This window comes from Pseudochaenichthys georgianus, chromosome 22 (genome assembly GCF_902827115.2).
Source record: "Pseudochaenichthys georgianus chromosome 22, fPseGeo1.2, whole genome shotgun sequence".
Lineage (NCBI taxonomy): Eukaryota > Metazoa > Chordata > Actinopteri > Perciformes > Channichthyidae > Pseudochaenichthys > Pseudochaenichthys georgianus.
The window spans coordinates 16947841-16967006 of NC_047524.1; the positions used below are offsets into that span (position 1 = coordinate 16947841).

Genomic DNA, 19166 nt, shown 5'->3' on the forward strand with positions numbered 1-19166 from the left:
TGATTGGCTTTAACCCAGCGGTGGATTTCCCCCGATTTCTTGACTTTCCACCTCCTTTTCCTGCAGGCCTACGTGCCTTACAAGTTATGTTGTAATGCCGCAATTATCCACCAATCTACAGCTAATCAAGCAAGTCGCATTTATTATTATTTATTTTATTTTTTACGAATTGGATGGTGAGATATGTTTTTTTCCCTCCTTTGTTTCCTGTTTGCCGGTACACTGTTAAGCTCTCCAAATGGCCAATGCATCTTGTGCTCAGACAAGCGCTTGATTACACATTCTTTTTGTGCTTCTTATGAAAAGGAGTGGTGTTCCCTGTGGATGTAATGAAGACGGAAGATATATGGGGATATTAAGTGATAATTAACATGTAGCAAATCTTGACACACCCTTCCTCCAATTACCTTATCCCACTGTGGACGAATGAAGGTATTCTGATTCTCTCTTAATTTGTCTCCCTCTCTCTGCCTCAGATGTGAATGAATGCGAAAAAGACGATGCGTGCATCCGGGGCGAATGTATCAACACTGACGGCTCGTTCTTGTGCTTGTGTGAGGCTGGCTTTAAGTTTGACACCGACACGGCTGACTGCGAAGGTAAGACAGAATAGAACCCCTTGTGATGCTCTGTTGTTTGTGTCATAGTGATTGTTGAACCCCTAACTCTGTCCTGAGGTTTCTCTGCGCAAACCAATATGTCACCATTAGCTGTTTGATCGTCACGCTACATTTAAGCTCAAGCATAGCACACTTGGCCATGATTGTTTATCTATAGGCAGTTGGGACTAGGCTCCAGGGAAAGTGTCCAAGCCTGGCTTAGAGGCTTTCCTCCAGGGTCCCAGGAGCGAGGGGTGCCTGGATAACATAGCTGGAGCCCTGAAATCCCAGTCCCATGAGGAAAGTATGAATGACCCGATTGTGAACGGGAGGTGTTTCTCCCTCTGGAATGTCTCCCTTTACTGTAGCTCCTTCACAAGTTCTTCGGTTGCTGTGATAATATTGTTCTTGGCCATTCCTGTTGCCTGCTGCGTTTACTGAGGACAGCTACACCACAGGCCTCCTGACTACCTCCTGCCATACAGCCATTACACTGGAAGCAGCGGAGGGAATATCTGTGTGTGTGTCAGTTTCTCATTGCACATGTGGTTGCATTTGTGCCTCTGTTTGTCAGTTACTAACCAACATCTGTCTTGCTCCCTTTTTCGCTGTAGACCAGAATGAGTGCAAGGAGTTTGGGAGCTCAGTGTGTGGTACCTGGCGCTGCGAAAACACCATCGGCTCCTACCGCTGTTTCATGGGCTGCCAGCCTGGCCTCCAGGGAGACGACGCGTCAGACTGTGGTGAGTGGTGACACTGGTAAAGACCAGCACACCCAATTATGTCAGGGGAAAAAGATTTTAAGGCTAACTGTCTTAAAGCATTGCATAGTAAGCATTATGTAGCTCTTAACTATTTGTGTGCCATTTAAATCTTGGGCTGTAGTTGAAATAAAGGCGAGTGTAGCCTCAACTCAACTCTGCATACTCTTCAGGACTGTCCCTCTGTGCAGAGATAATGATATCTGTTTGGCATGCAGACACAGAGAGGCTGATGGGAATCAAAGAGGCCATAAAGGAGATGAGGAGAAGTAGCCCCTTGAAATTGGGACACTCTAGAAAGAGGAGTGCACTGTCGTTAAAGGGGGTGTGAGAGGCCAGCAACTGATAATGGTCTCATCCTCTGGACAACAGAGCTAATGGAGTGTCTCTGGCAGAGGCACACGGTGGAACCTGATCACCTCTGTTCTCCTTTTGAGAGGGGATGCATTTATCCACCGTTACCTATTCTCCTCCCCTTAAGAGGATCCCGGTCACCTGGTTTGACCGGCTAGGCTCATACTTCATCTGGGCCCACAGCTGGCCAACAGCAACAGCAGACACATGAAATCAATCAAATCAAGTTTTATTTATATAGCACATTTATAAACGATTTTTGGTCGAGCCAAAGTGCTGTACATATAATAAAAATAGCCTACAGTAGAGACACTTTACAGCAAATACAATAGCACAGATTGTTCAGAATATCAGTATGAGAAAAAACGACACCCTCTATCCTTAGACCCTCAAATCGTTTAAGGAAAAACTTCCAGAGAAAACCCACAGTTTAAGGGAAAATGGGAGAAACCTCAGGGAGAGCAACAGAGGAGGGATCCCTCTCCCAGAACGGACAGACGAGCAATAGATGCCGTGTGTAAATCGAAGAGATAATACATTTTACAGCATATAGACCGAATGTTAGGAAATGCATGTGTCTGTAATAAGAAGATGAATCCACGAGGATGTCAGCTACAATCCTGTGGAAGCCATCAGGGAAGCAGCATGACGAGACCCAAGGCAGGACCGCAGAGACAGGTTCAGCCACGACCCGAAGTCCACGACTTAATCCAGAACTCAGGATAGAGGATCCAAGACACAGGACTACAGCAAGAGGGTCAGCCTCGACTCCGGATCCCGGCGTAGATATAGATACAAAACAAGAAAAAAGATTTGGCTGGGTTAATCGGAACAAGAGAATACACAGACACAGCCAGAGAGGGATTAGACACCTAGAGATATAAATGTGGTATGTTGCACAACGATTTATGTTTATTTTGTAGCGCAGCATTACTCATCGGTGTTGCTCTCACAGCACCATAAAACAACAAGTCTTGTCTTTTAGAAGAAATATGCCAGACAAAAACAAAAAGACGAATATTTTCCATATAACACGTCAGAATCCAAACAGTCACCGAAGATTGACAGGCGCGGAGGGGGGAAAGCAGACTGAGAGCATCTGAATGGAATGATGTGTTGGACTGCCGATGGAGGCTGTGGGTGTTTGCGGGTGATTGTGTGTGTATGTGTGTGCGCATGTGGTTAGCTGTGTTTTTTTTGTTGCAACTCTGCTTGTATTAGAGAAGGAGAACCAGAGTCTAACCCTCGTATAGATGCACTCGGGGTGCGGTGCGGCTTCACAGACTCTCATGAGCCTTTCGTTTTTATTGGACTGTCAACAGATGGAAATCAAGGGAGAATATGATGATCGGTGACGGATCAGACCCCTCCGTCACCCTGGTCCCCGGCTATGTGTGGCTGCCTCCTCGCTGCACTTTATGGTGTTGCCTGTCTGGCATCAGCTGAACAGTGCCGGGGTCTGGAGTGTGATAAGGGCAGATTGAAAGCAGCTGCTGACCTCCACTCCTTCAGGCCGCTCATATAGGCATAAATCAGTGCCACGTTATGCACTACAGGTCACACATTTCTTACCTGACATGTCCTGTAGAGCATGATGTTATCTTTAGGTGGGATATGATATATCACATTGGAGCCACAGACTCCATTCAGACCAGTTTAATGGTGGGAAAGCAAAGTATAATGAGGAACTGGAGGAACCCAAGCGAGCCCTCATTTCAGGAATGGTTTATAGGGTTGGCAAAAGTGGCATCAAACGAAGAAAAACTCATATTTAAACTGCAAGGACTGAGGAAGATTGATAAATATGTGGCTTAGTGAGGAGACTACCTGAAATACACTGTTAATATCCAACTATGTTAAAGTAAAAATACATAATATTTAGATAAACATCACACGGTATCATGTCTGATAAGATAAGATAAGATGTACTTTATTAATCCCAATTTGGTAAAGGTTTTTGTTGCAGCAGCATAAACAAAACAAGGCATTGCACATAATAACAAATTAAAAGAGTAGAAATAAACAATTCTAAAATAGAAACATCTCAACATAGAAATAGATAGAGACCAGCATTAGAGAGTAAGACAAATATACAGATAATGACTGTGTTGCTTGAAAATTAAATAATGGTGCATATTAATGTTGGAAAAAGCAGCTTTTACTTTTTCAAACTTTATTAAAATATACAAGTTGTTTGATTTGTTAGCCAACATATGACGATGTTTATAAAAAACATTCAATAAAATACTTGTAAAGAAACAAAGAAAAAGCTTCACAATGTCCCCTATGTTTCCACATATCTCACAGTTTACCTAATTCTGTATTTTGCCAAGTTATGACGGGACCATCTTTCCCTCATTGCTATGTTGTGACTCAAGTGGTCCGTGTTTTCACTAGACCCCACAACAAACACTCGTACAGCTCAGCGTTGACTCACAGCCACAGTGTAAGCACCAAGCCCTCTCACCCTCAGAAGCCCAGCGCTGCGCACAATAGTGGCTTGTTTCACCTCACGATTGCAACTTGTGGGAGATGCTTGCCGTCTCCCCAATAAAATTCCAGGGAGGGAGCTCAATTACTCCAGGGCATTTTTGTCTGCTTGTAAAAATCATCAAATATTTAAGAAGAGGCCAGACACTGTAATTTGCCATTTCTATGAGGGGCGTTGTATTATTTTTACTCACCGGCCTTCGAAGGGGCAGCGGTTGTCTTTGGCTCTGCTCACGGTACTCATTTATATTTAGAGGCCATAATACAAAAGGGGAAAACACTTTCTTTTCCACGACTGTGCTGTGGGGGCTGTAGTTCTGCAATGATGCTGTACTCAGGGCCATGAGAAAAAGACAGTATGTGTGTAGTTGCAAGTCATTGTTTTTCATCTTTAAGTCACCATCATGCTCATAAATCCCCTCAAGCTAAGCCTTGTCTTTAATAAGGCTTGCCCGAGGGCGGAAATTGTCTGTGGTCACGCTCTTTAAACGTATAGAAAACCTAAAGACTTTACCGTGTGTGTGTGTGTGTGTGTGTGTGTGTGTGTGTGTGTGTGTGTGTGTGTGTGTGTGTGTGTGTGTGTGTGTGTGTGTGTGTGTGTGTGTGTGTGTGTGTGTGTGTGTGTGTGTGTGTGATCAAGCACACATAGAAGTCCACACATTGTACAACAGTTTGACCTCCGCTGTAGTTAACCCGTGACAGGTTGTAGATGTAATGTCAGGTAAAGCGTACAAACATGCTCCCCTGAAAACAAATACCTCACCTCATCCTCGCCCAGTTGCGTGTGAAATAACCTCTGCATATGGGTCCAATCAGACGAGGGGTTGCCCAGAGAATAAGTGTGTGCTGCGGAGGGTGAGCCAACAGTCACTGATTATTATTGTATTGTTTCCTGCCACCATGTGCTCCAGATTAACACATGGCACAGACTCCCACAGCATTAAACCTTCCTACCCCCCCCCCCCCCTTAAACCGCAGCATCACCGGATCCAGGAAGCAGGTCCTCCTGGGTCAGGCCATAAGGAAAGGTGCCGATTGGGCCGGGGTCTCCCTCCCACCTCAACTGAACTCCTCACCCTCCTCAGTTCTCCCCTCTGGGCAATTTACAGCTCTGCAAGTGTCCTGACGTAACTGATTAGTACATGGAAAGACTACGAAAGCTGACCCCACCTCCTGCTGGTGTGACCGACTCTCGGTTGATCTGATTTCGTATTCTTCCTTTTTTCCCACAACCCATTATTGCTGTGATAATTAAGTTGACCCTCTGCTTGGAAGATCTGAATGACCGGTCCAGTTAAGCTGCCACTCAAACTCAACTGAGTCAGAAACACAGAAAAACAAGATGGATGCTCTCATTCCTCCCCCGGATGATGCTTTGATTGCATCTCATCATCACAACATGTGGTTTGCAACAGATTGTGTTCCATGTTACAGATGAATGAAAATCCGTCTGCAGACACTGATTATTTTATATATTACCGGCGAGATTTCATCGTCTTCCTCCCAGACCACCCTGCTGGCAGCTGCTGTCATTCCATCATTCTCAACTGCACTTAAGCTCTTCACAATGCTCCTCAAACTCTGATATACAATACTTAATATCAGCGGATAACCTTAATTGAGCTCTGGGAAAATCCTTCTTGAAAATGTATTTCTCAATCACTTATTATCTTGTAGGAGCCAAAAAACGTTGCCACTTCCACAGCAGGCTGGCATCTCTATCCTCTGCTGCAGAATGCTAATCCAATGGGGGGGCGATTTTCAGTATGTGTCCATCCATTCTCACTCGATCATCTTGCTGCCATTTGAGCCCACAAGTCTATTCTAGCAATCCTTTTCAGCATTTCTTGTTAGAGGTTTAACAAATGACAAAGGCAATTTTGTCTGTGCAGTTTTATTAGCCCGTGGGAGCCCCTGTCTCTGACCCCAGAGGCATGTTAGAGAAGTGGCCAAGTCAGGACAGAAACACTGGCGGAGGACTTGTCCCCCAGCAAGCCTGACAAAGTAGTTGTCTGTGTTGGAGGGGGAGAGAGGGCCCTGGCCAGGCGCACTGTTCAAATGAAATGGCTTGTGGTTTTTCTGGCCTACTTTCTCACTGTCTTTAGCTGATACAGCCTTTATAGGCGCTCAGAGGATAAATAAAACTGGTTAGACAATATGTGAATGACTGTGCTTTGCACTCCATAAACCTGCCACTGGATTCAACTGTTTGTCCTTACTGACAGTCTTATCCAAAGTAAGCTTTACAAGTATGAGACTGTTACATTTAATGGTTATTTGAGTATTCAATGTGTTGGTATTTTCAGCATTTCATCTTGCATGTGTGATCACTCCGTGGAGTTACTGTTAGTCATGGAAACTTTGAATAAAACGGTCATTAACGGTGGTTATGAAACTTAAAGTCAACAAAAGTTGAAATCCTGCTTCTGATTAAAAAGAAACAGTGGTATGTACTCTAGTAATGTTAGTCATAATGTTACAAACTTAATGAATTGCAGAACAATAAAAGGACAGACTACATTTCATTTTACTGAAAAGTATTTACTTTTTATTTCTTAATTGAAAAGAAACATATGCCGCTTTTAACATTTCTCTTTAAAGGTCAAAAGAGGCCATTACATACCGAAGACAAAAACACATGAACAGTTCAATTTGTATTGACCTTTATGCGACCCTAAAGCAGATCTAAACGTTTACCATTGACCAGTGGCCAATCATACTGACCAGAAAACATATTCACTAAAGTGTGTTCAATAAACTCTCTGATTGTGTTTTAAACTTTGCTTTTTAATGACTGATTTTAAATGCCATTTCTTAATGTCTTTCATTTTTTGTAAAGCACTTTGAATTGCCTTGTGTTGAAAAGTGCTATATAAATAAACTTGCCTTGCCTTAAACAATTATAGTCAGACTTGCTCTTCAGCAGAATCAGACTTTCAAATCAAATCAAGTTTTATTTATATAGCACATTTATAAACGATTTTTGGTCGAGCCAAAGTGCTGTACATATAATAAAAATAGCCTACAGTAGAGACACTTTACTACTATTACTTTGGCCTGATGAGAAACAGCTAACAAATGTTGCCTTTAAATAGCGTGTGATGGGGAATTGGAAGTGCTGTAACATGGTCAAGTATAACAGCCTCAACTTCCAGGTCTCTCTCACACTGATATACAGCATACAGTCTCTCCACTGAATGTACTGATACTTGTACTTTCATATTACCTAGATCCACAGCTGATGTCAAACACATTCAAATGCATTCAAACATGTTGACTGAGAAAGGGAGTCAACTTCAGAATGGGGTCAAAAAGCCTCTTTAAACCTGAACTCTGTCATCTCTGAGGCCACACATTGAAAACTCCTTTGGCTCTTACAGTACATGTTACGAGTTTGAAAACACTTTTAATGGATTGTCTTATCTGTACACTGTTTCTGGTTCTGTTATGATGGGAGTGATTTCTGTTGTTATTGTAAGGTAACAATGGTAGTGATGTTTAGTTTGGAACGACGGCGGCATATTTACAGAGGCGGTCTGAAAGTCTAATGTGCAGAGTGACGTTGTAAATATTAATGTTGTGCTCGCCTCTCTGTGTGCTCTCGCCTCCAGATATTGATGAGTGTGTCAATGGAACCATGTGTGGGAACCACGGCTTCTGCGAGAACACGGATGGCTCCTTCCGCTGCCAGTGTGACCAAGGCTACAAGAACCCCCCCGGAGACATGAGCAAATGTGTCGGTCCGTAACCGCTCTACAATTAATATTACTTGTTCATTATTGCTTAAAAGATATTCCTATATAAACACCAAAACCAACAGTGAATTAATCATATTTATAAGTTTGTGACGTTAAACCCTGATGTATAATTTTCCTCTGTGGAGCTACATTTTTGTTCTCACTAGAGCTCCAAGTGTGTATAAATATGCGTGTGAAAATAGAACCCAATAATTGTTATTTTTGAGAAATGTTTTCTAAAAACTGCCTTGCATAACAAATTTAAGAAACTATTTAGCCTTTTTGGAGATTAGAGTATATCTTTATGATCCATGTTTAAATATATAATCTTCTTTAGGAACCAATAGGCTTGAGGTTGAGTGCTTCTTTACTAAGCACTCAACTACTTGAGTGCTACTACTTACTATCATTAGACTTATATTTGTATTATTGTGTGTGTTCTTTGTCACTTTTATAGAGCAAAACCTCATTATTTTAGTTTAAAGAGAGATTAACTGATTTCTTCCAAAATCTAATTACAACATAAACTCTAATCTCAACATTATACAAATACATTTAGAATCAATATAGAATTAATCACTGCAAATAAAGGTATGATCTATAATGCACAATTTCTTTCTATCAATTGGGTTTGAATTTATCTTCCAGTAACGAGATAATGAAAAATAGTTTGTCTGACCTCCCCATGACCTTGTTGAACGCATGCCTGTGCGTACGTGCCTGAAACCCTTTACTGACCTCACGCCCTCTCTCCTGTCTTTCTCAGACGTGAACGAGTGTGAGATGAGCTTGGCGCTGTGCGGGGAGGCCCTGTGTGAGAACGTCGATGGCAGCTTCCTGTGCATCTGCCCCAACGACAATGAGGAATTTGATCCCCTCACCAGCCAGTGCCGCTCCCTGGGTAATGGAGCAGGACTAGCACTCACAGTGACCCACGGGACTTAATTCTCCATCCCATCATTGGGAGACGAAATTTCCCCTGATTTAATGAGCCGTCTCTCATTATCCAAACAAGGGTGACGAGGTGGACACGGCCCACTCCTCGTCTCTTGACCTGGCTGTTTCCATGTATTTTATAGGCTGGGGTTATGGTTGGGTGGACTATGAAACAATTATATTAGCTTAATCCCTCGAATGAAATGAAGTCACTCCTCCTGTGGAGCCAAGTAGATACCCTGAGGGCTTTGTTAATGATAACCTATATCCTCACCAAGACAAACAGGGATAAGGTGCAGCTTTGTGCAATTAGAGCTGAAGACACATTGCACAAAATCATCTCGAGTGCAGAGGTTACCGATACGCAACATATTGCAATTTCCGAATGACAGTAAAGTGCTTTCCAGCCATGGAAACACCATCACCTCTCCAGCGTGATAGGCGTATGTGTACACGAATTGGGCGTATTTACATTATTAAGCTGCGCGCCCTCAGCGGGGATGTTATTTCTTCTGCCTGGGCACTAAACCCCAGCTATGCCTTTGTGTACCTTTTTGCCACATTCCGCTGTTTGCTTTTGACGTGTGTTAATCAATCATGTGAGAGTGAATGGTGTGTTGACTCACATGCCAGTGTTTCCATTTGGCTAAGCCTGCAGCTTAAGGGTGAAATGCCTGAACCCATGCCTCCAGACAAATGAGCCGGCTCAGCAGTGGCAGGCCAGGGTAATGCACTACTGCTGGAGGCATGTGGCCACTCAATGCCGATACTGAGGATTTCATGTTAATGTATGTCCTTGAAGATCCAATCTCAGTAGAGAGATTTGAGATTAGTTTGCCCTCCTGATGTGCCAAATCCCCACCATGTCGTGAAGAAATGCTTCCTTTGTTCCTCTACAGCTAACTCGACGCCTGCTCCTGGCGTCCCTCCATCAGCTTCCTCAGCCGACGAGAGGAAGGAGTGTTACTACAACTTGAACGACGCCAACTTCTGCGACAACGTCTTGTCTCGCAACAGCACCAAGCAGGAGTGCTGCTGCACAGTGGGGGCCGGCTGGGGGGACAACTGTGAGATCCACGCCTGTCCTCTCCAAGGAAGAGGTACAACAAGAGGCCCAGAAAAAAGCTAACTTAGTCAGTGGATGTTGTAATGTGTGTTTTTATTATCTGCTACCTCACTAATGAATCCAACTCCTATTTTCCAGATGATTTTAACCAGTTGTGCCCTCACGGCACTGGATTATTACCCCAGCCCTTGTCCTCTTCACAAAACCTGGGAGAACACCGCCCTTACATAGGTACGCATAAATACTTACTCGTTTTAATGATATACCCAAGTTTCTATAGCTTCCTTTCTCACAACACTTTAAATTGGCACGCAAAGGTACAATGTCAGCAGACCGTGTTAACCTACACATGCATTACGTTTTAAATCCAGAAAGACAGACATATTGCAGAATGACGTTTACAGCAGGGTGCCAATGTGTTGCCTGTTTTTACTTTTCATCTCGTTTATGTAATACCAAGGTGTGATTCTGTCTCGTCCCTCAGATGCAAATGAGTGTGAGATGTTTGGATCGGACATTTGTAAGAACGGACAATGTTTAAATCTATTTTCCACCTATACCTGCTATTGTCGCTCCGGATTCTACTATGACAACATCCGGCTTGAGTGCGTGGGTAAGGAGATCATCTTTTTTGACATTTGAAAACCAAATCCATATACATGTAACAGCAACAAATAAACTGGAATGTCATTGTACAGGTATTAATCAAATTAAACTGTTTTCAAGATTGTTGGTCACCCATGTCTAATGCCAGTGTTTTAAATAAACGTTAGTGCGTTTAACCCACATGCTGTATCCTCAACCAGTATGCATTACAGTAATCCATTATTTTTGAAACATCTGATGTAGTGGCATTCTATAAAAAATGCTTTCAATAATAACACTAATGCTTTCAAATGTAATTTTTTATTTTTTATTTTAAATACTTACATACTTTCACTTAAAGGTCCCATGTCATGGCCATTTCTACTGATCATAATTCCATTTTTGAGGTCTACTAAAATAGATTTATATTGTGCAATTTTCCAAAATCCTATTGGTTTCTCATACAGCATCTCTGTATGTGTATTCACTCTCTGTCCTAAACGGCTTGTTGGAGCTCCTGCCTCCCCCTCCCTATGAGCCCAGTGGGCGTCTGCGAGACACAGCGAAACCCAGCCCGAAACCCAGCACCGAAACCAGCCCTAACACACACACACACACACACCCGCAGCCTGGCTGGGAGTTTGTGTGTGTGATCACACACCGACTCACAGCCTTGTGTGTGTGTGAGGAAGACTCAACCTAACGGCTCCGCGGACGTAACGTAACGGCTCCATGGATTGGTCCATTTGGACCAATGGGTCCATTTGGGTATGGGCACGTCACTGTACCCAGGAAGAAAACACTGGAAAAAGAGAAATCTACAACGAGGCCTATATAGAGTGCCACAGTGACGCGCCCTAAAACCCGGAAGTAAGCTGCACATGGGTTCCTTCGACATAAAAGCAATGCAATTTCTCCATAGGATTTTGGAAAATAGCTCGAAATAAGCTCTGTGGTTAACACACATTTAAGAGACGGATCAGGTTTTGTCGGATAATATCCACATGTCTACCCTACTTTTATAATTTTCTAATCATCAATCTAATCGATAGATTTATGATCGATAGATTTATGATCGATAGATTTATGATTCGAAAATTGAATTTTTGTCGAAGGAACCCATGCGCAGCTTACTTCCGGGTTTAATGACGCATCACTGTGGCACTCCGGCACACGTCCCAACTATCGTCTCCGTATACAGTCACAGCTGTGTGTCTGTGTATTCAGCAGGATGTAGAGTAAAGTTGTTATATATATATATATATAATACATATAATGACACTGTTCTAGCGGCAAACACTTAAGAAAGAACATGTGCTGTATCAGAAACAATGCGCGGCGTGTTTTGGGAGTAATATGCTGTGTGTTTACATGGTGTTTACATTAGCAAGCACGCTAACACTCAGAGCTAGTCATGGAGCTAACGCTGTAGGCTACTGGAGAGAATGTGTGTAACGTAATGTCCTTGTGGTAAACCCTGCGAGAGAGAGGTTTGAGCTCCATACTGTTTCAGAAATAATGCTTGGTTAGTGGTTAGGAGCATTTACATGACATTTAAAGGTAGGGTAGGTAAGAATGGAGAAACCAGCTCGAGTGCGCTAGAATTTGAAAGTACGCAGCCGAAAAAAAAATCTGCCCCTTCCTTCAGACTTCCTTACAGAGCCCCTCCTCCAACACACACGAACGCGCGCATGACCAATGAGGGCACGAGATAATTTTGTGAACGAGATGGAAGGCTGACAGGCAGGTAGGCCATCCAGTTATTTTTAGCCGGGCCGGCTCAGATGATTGGTCGTGCTTTTTACAGCGCCACATTTTTTATGTATTTATTGTCAAAACATTTAATGTATTCATTGCTATCGGATGTTAAGAGCATTCCATGGAATATAACCAGAAGTGTTTCCACCTTTAATCACCGCAACGTTTAGCTGAGATCTCCCGGTAGCAGGGGGAAGCTGATTGACGCTACAAAGGGGCGTGGCTAGCAGCAGAATCAGCCTTTTTGCAACAGGGCTGCAAAAGATGGGTATGAGCAGTATGAGGCATGGCTACAATGGGTGATCTGTTTGGTATTTTAAGCAAAAAACGTCACAGACATGTTTTGTATAGGTATGGCCCTACAATATATTTTTCCAATATAGCATAATAGGTCCACTTTAAGTAAGGTTTTGAATGAAGGACATAGAAGTGGAGTATTGTGCACTGTTAGTACATTTACTGAATATTTCTCCTACCACGTCTTCAGTTAGCCTATCATGAGGACAAGGAAAGATTGCCTGGGTAAAATAGGAAAATAAAACAGTTAAAATCAAAACAAACTAAAAATGGCAGAATGAAAAAACAAATGTTCTTCATTTGTTCCATCAAGCGATTTATTTAAAATGTTGTGTCTCAATCATTTATAACCACTTTTGCATGATAATGTATTCATATTGTAATTCCTTTGTGCCTTACTTTGTTAATTTTAGATTACGATGAGTGTGGATTTGGGACCGCCTGTGAGAACGGAGCGTGCGTGAACACGGCCGGCTCTTTCAACTGTTTCTGCAGCCCTCCGTTAGTCCTGGACAGCACGAGGCGGCGCTGCATCGGCCTCAACACCACAGAAGGTGTGAAAACACTTCAAAATGCTTACTTGCTTTTATTGATCCGGTAGTACTTAACAAAGAGAAGACCTACAAAGTGGTGGAATGATTGGATGCCTTAAGTTTTTTTTCTCACTACCACCGAATAAAATGTTGGTGGTAAAAGAGCCATATGTATTTTATCTCCCTCCCTATTCTATCTCCCAGAAACCATTGACTCTGACCACGATGTGCACATGGATATTTGCTGGCAGCGTCTGGAGGGGGACAACGTATGCGCAAAGCCCCTGCAGGACCGCAGAACTACATACACTGAATGCTGCTGCCTGTTTGGCATCGCTTGGAGTGAACAGTGTGCCTTCTGTCCCCAAAAAGACTCGGGTGAGAAGCAATTTGCACATAAGAAAGTTTAATAGTTTCTGTTTTTATATTAACACATCATTGTTATCATCCAAAATATAACCCTCCCTGGTGCTGCTCTTTTCAGAGGACTACGCAGTGATGTGCAACCTGCCTCGGGAAGGAGGAAGGGACAGTCTGCGAGAGCGGCCAGGGTATGAGTATGGTATGGAGGGGCCGGAGGATCCTGCGGAGCCTTTTGTTCCTCCGTACTGGGACAGTTATGGCGGCCCCTCAGGACCCTATGACATTCCAGAGGGAGTTCCTCTCTTCAACGACAACGACTACGGCGTGCAACAGCCACCCTCCCGTGTGCCCATTGCAAGACCACGGGAGCAGCAGCCACGGCCTTTGAACCCCTACGCTGGTGGGTTTACACACCCTGAGGTTTTCATTCCCTATGTGTAGCATTTTGTATAACATACACAGTAATATGCCGACTTTTCTAGTGCTATAAATACATTATGAACTTCTGTTTGACAACCGTAACACACATTTGTCCCCTTAAGATGGGTAACCGCTGTCCACTGATGTCATTAAACTCATCAAGATGCAATAGCTTAATGGAAAATTACATGATTTGAGTACAATTTTGTATTCAAATGTTATTTTCTCTATACTATTGTTTTAACAATAGGCATAATCTGCCATACAAAGCTTTATGGTGATTTTCAACTCATTGTGTAGCCGTCTGCCACACCACTTTACTGTTTTCGTCCACTCTCATCTCTCATACTGTCCTTTTCTGCATGTATAGCTATATTTAGTGAAAAAGCTCTGACACCCCACTGTGCATTACCTTCTACATAACGCATCGCATTAGAAAGACAAGATTAGAGACCAGTTTAGGAACATAGCGGAACATTTAACTGCAGAACCAGATATTACCTTCAATACTTGGTAGAGAACTAAACGGGAGCTAATAGAAAGAGAATATTAAACCATTATTTGTCAGGTGGCCAGAAAACAACTCTAAATAAATGATAATGTTGCATCGTAACTGCTCGATGTGTAAACAAGAGGTTCTATCTTAATAACAATATCTCTGCGTCCAATCAGGGCGCTACGATTCCTTTGAGGGTCTCCGAGCGGAGGAGTGTGGAATCCTGAACGGCTGTGAAAATGGCCGCTGTGTTCGTGTGCGAGAAGGTTACACCTGCGACTGCTTTGACGGTTACGAACTTGACCTCAACAAGATGGCCTGTTTAGGTGAGTTATTTCCACGGCATCTTTGATATCTTTTGTCAACGGACCACCCACATGTATATTTCAAAGGGCAAATGTTCATGGACTTCGTAGAATCAATAGGGAATCACAATGTGGTGTTGAATCTCCAAATCAAACCGCAGAGAGGTTCAGGTTAAAGCCTTCTGGAGCCGGGTCTCGGATTAATTTCAGTGAGGTAACCCTTCTTGCTGTAGATCATCAAACTCAAGGAGACCTTTGAATTTAACAACCTTGCATTAAGTTATGTTTTATGGGGAACTAATGAAAGCAGTGTTCTTCTCAAAACCATCGTATGTACCTTTTGGCCAGAAATTCCCTAGTCACACTCTGCCAAGAATAAGGAGTCCTTGAATCTCAGCCACTTGGTGTATTACACGAGATACTATATATTTTAAGTGTACTGTGTTTGTTTTGTGAGAAAGTGAAACCGTCTTGTTGTAATGAAGTGATTACAATATTCTGTCTGCGTACAAGTTTAGCAGCTCCAAGGCCAGACGTTTTCCTGAGAAAAGTGATTGATTCCCAACCAGTGGAAACATGTGGGATCTGTGCAACTCGTGCCATGCCTCCTTTTATAAATATCACCATGAGCATTTCCCCCTAGCAGCACATGACATAAACAGAAGGAGGGTCATTTGAGATGGACTGCTGTGAAATGACAAATCAGACCTCCCGTGTTGAAAAAGGGAAAGACAAATCTGTCGAAGGCCAAAAAGAAACATAATCCAGTGCATTGTTAATTTTACCATCATTCTGAACTGCTCTGCGCTCGAGTGCTCCAATCCAGCCGACACGCAACATGACGGCATGTTTGATTAAAGATATACAAGATGAGATATTATGCAACATATCATACTTCAAATGTGAATTTGTTGTGATGGTAATTTAAACAACCTTGTGTATTGTTAACAAGATTGCGCCCAGGCCCATTTAGCAGCTGAGGAACTGTACAGAGGGCGCAACCAACGATGATTTTGTATTAGCAATGAACTGACAATCATTTTTTCAACTGACAATTTGGTTATGATATTGCCTTGTTTAATCTGAACCACAGTTTAAAACTGCACAATATCAAATGTACTAATGTAAAATGAAGACCAGCAACAAATCCTTGAATTTGAGAAGCTGAAACCAGATGTTTGACATTTGATTTAGACATTAATTTTTGGTGATTAATGGATCATCAAAAAAGTAGAAGATTCAACCAACCTATGCAGCTCAAAGATTACAGACACAGGCGCCATTTCTGCTGTTGGCCCGTAATTAACCGTCTGCAAAAACCATAACCTACATTGGAAAGTAATTATCACTGCCACTAAAACAGTTTTTCTTAAGTTAGAAAACGAAAGGTTGAAAGGAAGGATGAAAGGAGGAGAGAAGGAAGAAAGGAGAGAAGGAAGGAAGAAAGTAGGAAAAGGAAGGAAATAGGATAGAAAGAAAGGAGAGAATCAAGTAAGGAATGAAGGATAGAAAGAAGGAAGAACAAAAAGACACATTTTTTATAAGAACAAAAGACAGACACAACAGTTGACAGAACTGAATTCAAAAGTATGAATTACTTTGACATTCCAGCATCCCATTCCTCATATACCCATAAGGCCACTCAGCAGCAGATGTGGCCCAGGCAGCTGTTTCAGCTGTGAAATCTCTGTGCTGACCTCATGTCTCCTCTTCCTGCAGATATAAACGAGTGTGAGGACATCAGTGACAAGGTGCCCTTGTGTCAGAACGGGCTGTGCAGCAACACAGAGGGCTCGTACAAGTGCACCTGTCTGAGCGGCTACTTGGCCTCTGCAGAGCCGCACAGATGCATCCCAGAGATCCCAGCGTCTGGGCTTCTGGAGACAGGAAACTGAGACAGACTGCTCCCTCAAAGATCCCCTTACACCCCTCTGCCCTTTTCCCCAGGGCCCTGGCACTAAACCTCCAACAGTAACGCTTAGACGTCCAAACTCATTTCCCTACACACACAAACACACACACTCGCATTCAGCACAGAACACATTCATATCCCCCTCACACACATCCAACAGGAGCAGGAATTGTGCAGTGAATGTATAACATGGGATTTAGTATTCACCAGATATCCATTTGCCTTAAAGGGATTTTGTGGACTGATCTATTTGTATTCAGTAACCCCAGGCAGTTTGATATGCAGATATATTTTCCACATTATTTTCTCTGTCACTTTCTTTTGTTGTGTTATTTATTTCATTTACATGACGGGCCTCTGCAAACTAAGAAAGCGACCTTTTTCAGTGGGCATACATGGATTTCTCCTTTTGTATTTGTCTCACCTCAGAGACAGAGTGGGGAGATAATAAATGTGTTTATAAAAGAAGGAATGTTAGAGAGAATCAGCCACTCATAAATCAGCTTGTGCCTCACCATCAAACCTCACACCAGTTTTCTCACTCACTCATTGTAATTAGCATCGACCTTGGACTAAATGGACGCCAGGGTTGATAGACATCTGAAATTAAAGGAAAGAACGTTTCCCCACAACCACCTTTCTCTTCTTCAAGATTAACCACGAGCTGAAGAATCTCTGGACCCAGAAGTGAGGAGTGAACACAGCCAAACTACACATTCAAAACGTCAGCCTTTAAGTGGACCTAGAAAGACTGTAGATGTATATGATGATCTATGTAATGTTTAAAAAAAAAAAAAGGTGCAATAGGTATAACCTGCCTTCCTCTCCCTTTTTATGATCTTAATACCAGCAATGAAGTAGGAAAACATGGACTCGTTTGCTGATCCCGTTTTATTTTTAACAGTATTAACTTGTTTTATATGTCTGTGAAAACCATATGTATATGCATATGTATATGCATATGACCTATAGGCTACATTCTAGCCTTAAACCACAGGAAGGTAAGTTAGTTAAAATTATCCACAAATATCACAGCTTGAAGTGAACGTTTTATGAACCACATCAGATCATTCCCACGTGTGCATCTCGAATGCATGTAAAGACACAGGCTTTGTTGGAGAGGTTTGGTATATTTTGTACAGATCTAGTACTATGTATTATTTTTGTTACATATTCTCTTAATGCATTATAGCACAACCAATATTTTGTTTGACATAAAACGTAAAAATGTAAGAAAAATCTGGCATTATAGCTTTGTAGATTTATACATGTCTGTAAAAATGTTTTTTTGTTTTTTTTATGTATGAGGAGAGTGGCTGACACTGTACCAGAGGAACTGTGTGTATACCCTGCCCTGTGGAGCAGACAATGAAATATATTTTTTTGGAAGTGGCAGCACTGTTCTAAAAGACATTTTGTCTCTTCAAGTTCATTATAAAGACAATGCTTTTGAAATGCAAGCACCAACTCCTGTGCGTCACAACTCTATGGCTAAATATTAGTAATTGTGAACATTATTTCTTTTAGTCTCTGTTTGATCCTTATGTCATGAATGTATCATAGACAGTACCATGTGGTTTCTGAACTCCCACTTATACCTTTTTGTGTTTTATATTCAGGTTTAGAATATAATGGCACTATTTGTCTAATGGACTAAACTTCTTCCAGCAGTGCAGAAACATAAAAGTCTCATTCCAACATGGAGAAGGACTAAAGTTGATGATTATACTCTTAACATGCATTTGTAACCTATAAACCTAGAGTTGTACAAATGTCTCCACTTGATGTCCACTTTTCTGTGCTGTATTCATCAGCTAACCCGGATCGGAAGTCTAACATTTAGGTCAAAGTTGGAATATTTAAAGCCTTTCAAAACTGCAAATAACTTGCAATAAATGTCTTGTTTTAAAGCTGTGGTCATTGGAAATGTATGCTCATTCATTTTGCTTACCTCTTGACTGTAATCACTATCAGTCATCAAAATAAAAACTTGTACAAAACACATGTTTATTAACATTGTACATTTAGTTGTTTATTTCTACCAAAACAATAACAGTAAGTGTGTCAGTTGTGTTTGGCTGCGAAAATAGCTGTATTCAGATCCTTTACTGGAGTAAAAGTAGTAATACCACAAAGTAAAAATACTATTTTACAAGTTCATGAATTTTCGTTACATGAATTGGCATATAAGCAACATTGTAATGGTACAGGTAGTTAAGGCAGAACTCACTTTACCTAATTCATACACTTTTTGGCAGTTTAATTTATCATAATGTGACCCTTCATGTTATATCCGTATTTGTTTTGAGTGTAAAAAGATAATCTAAAATGCTGCTATAAACTGCCAAATAAATGAAGAGCAGAGAGCAATATTATCTTATAATTCCTCTGAAATGTAGTTAAATTGTAGCATTAAGAAGCACAACATTTAAGTTGTATTTACAGAAAATTTGAGCAAAAGCACTTATTTTAATTTATTTAAAAGTGGTCCATCGAAATCAGTCGCATTGACCCGAAGACACATTTTGAGTTGTATACACGGTTGGAAAGAGGA

The 19166-nt window shown here is 41.8% G+C and overlaps 1 protein-coding gene across 2 annotated transcripts in view; it reads left to right on the plus strand.

Moving 5' to 3' along the window:
* The window catches only part of LOC117467679 (latent-transforming growth factor beta-binding protein 2-like), an 87634-nt gene extending 69012 nt beyond the window's left edge, over positions 1–18622 (plus strand). For both annotated transcript variants that reach the window (XM_034111484.1, XM_034111487.1), the window contains 12 exons: positions 477–599; positions 1214–1342; positions 7816–7944; positions 8708–8842; positions 9777–9977; positions 10082–10174; positions 10428–10556; positions 12997–13137; positions 13321–13494; positions 13601–13879; positions 14572–14721; positions 16420–18622. In XM_034111484.1, the coding sequence (XP_033967375.1) occupies positions 477–599; positions 1214–1342; positions 7816–7944; positions 8708–8842; positions 9777–9977; positions 10082–10174; positions 10428–10556; positions 12997–13137; positions 13321–13494; positions 13601–13879; positions 14572–14721; positions 16420–16595 (1859 nt within the window). In that variant the 3' untranslated portion in view covers positions 16596–18622. The remainder of the gene's footprint in view (positions 1–476; positions 600–1213; positions 1343–7815; positions 7945–8707; positions 8843–9776; positions 9978–10081; positions 10175–10427; positions 10557–12996; positions 13138–13320; positions 13495–13600; positions 13880–14571; positions 14722–16419) is intronic.
* Positions 18623–19166: the final 544 nt, after the last annotated feature.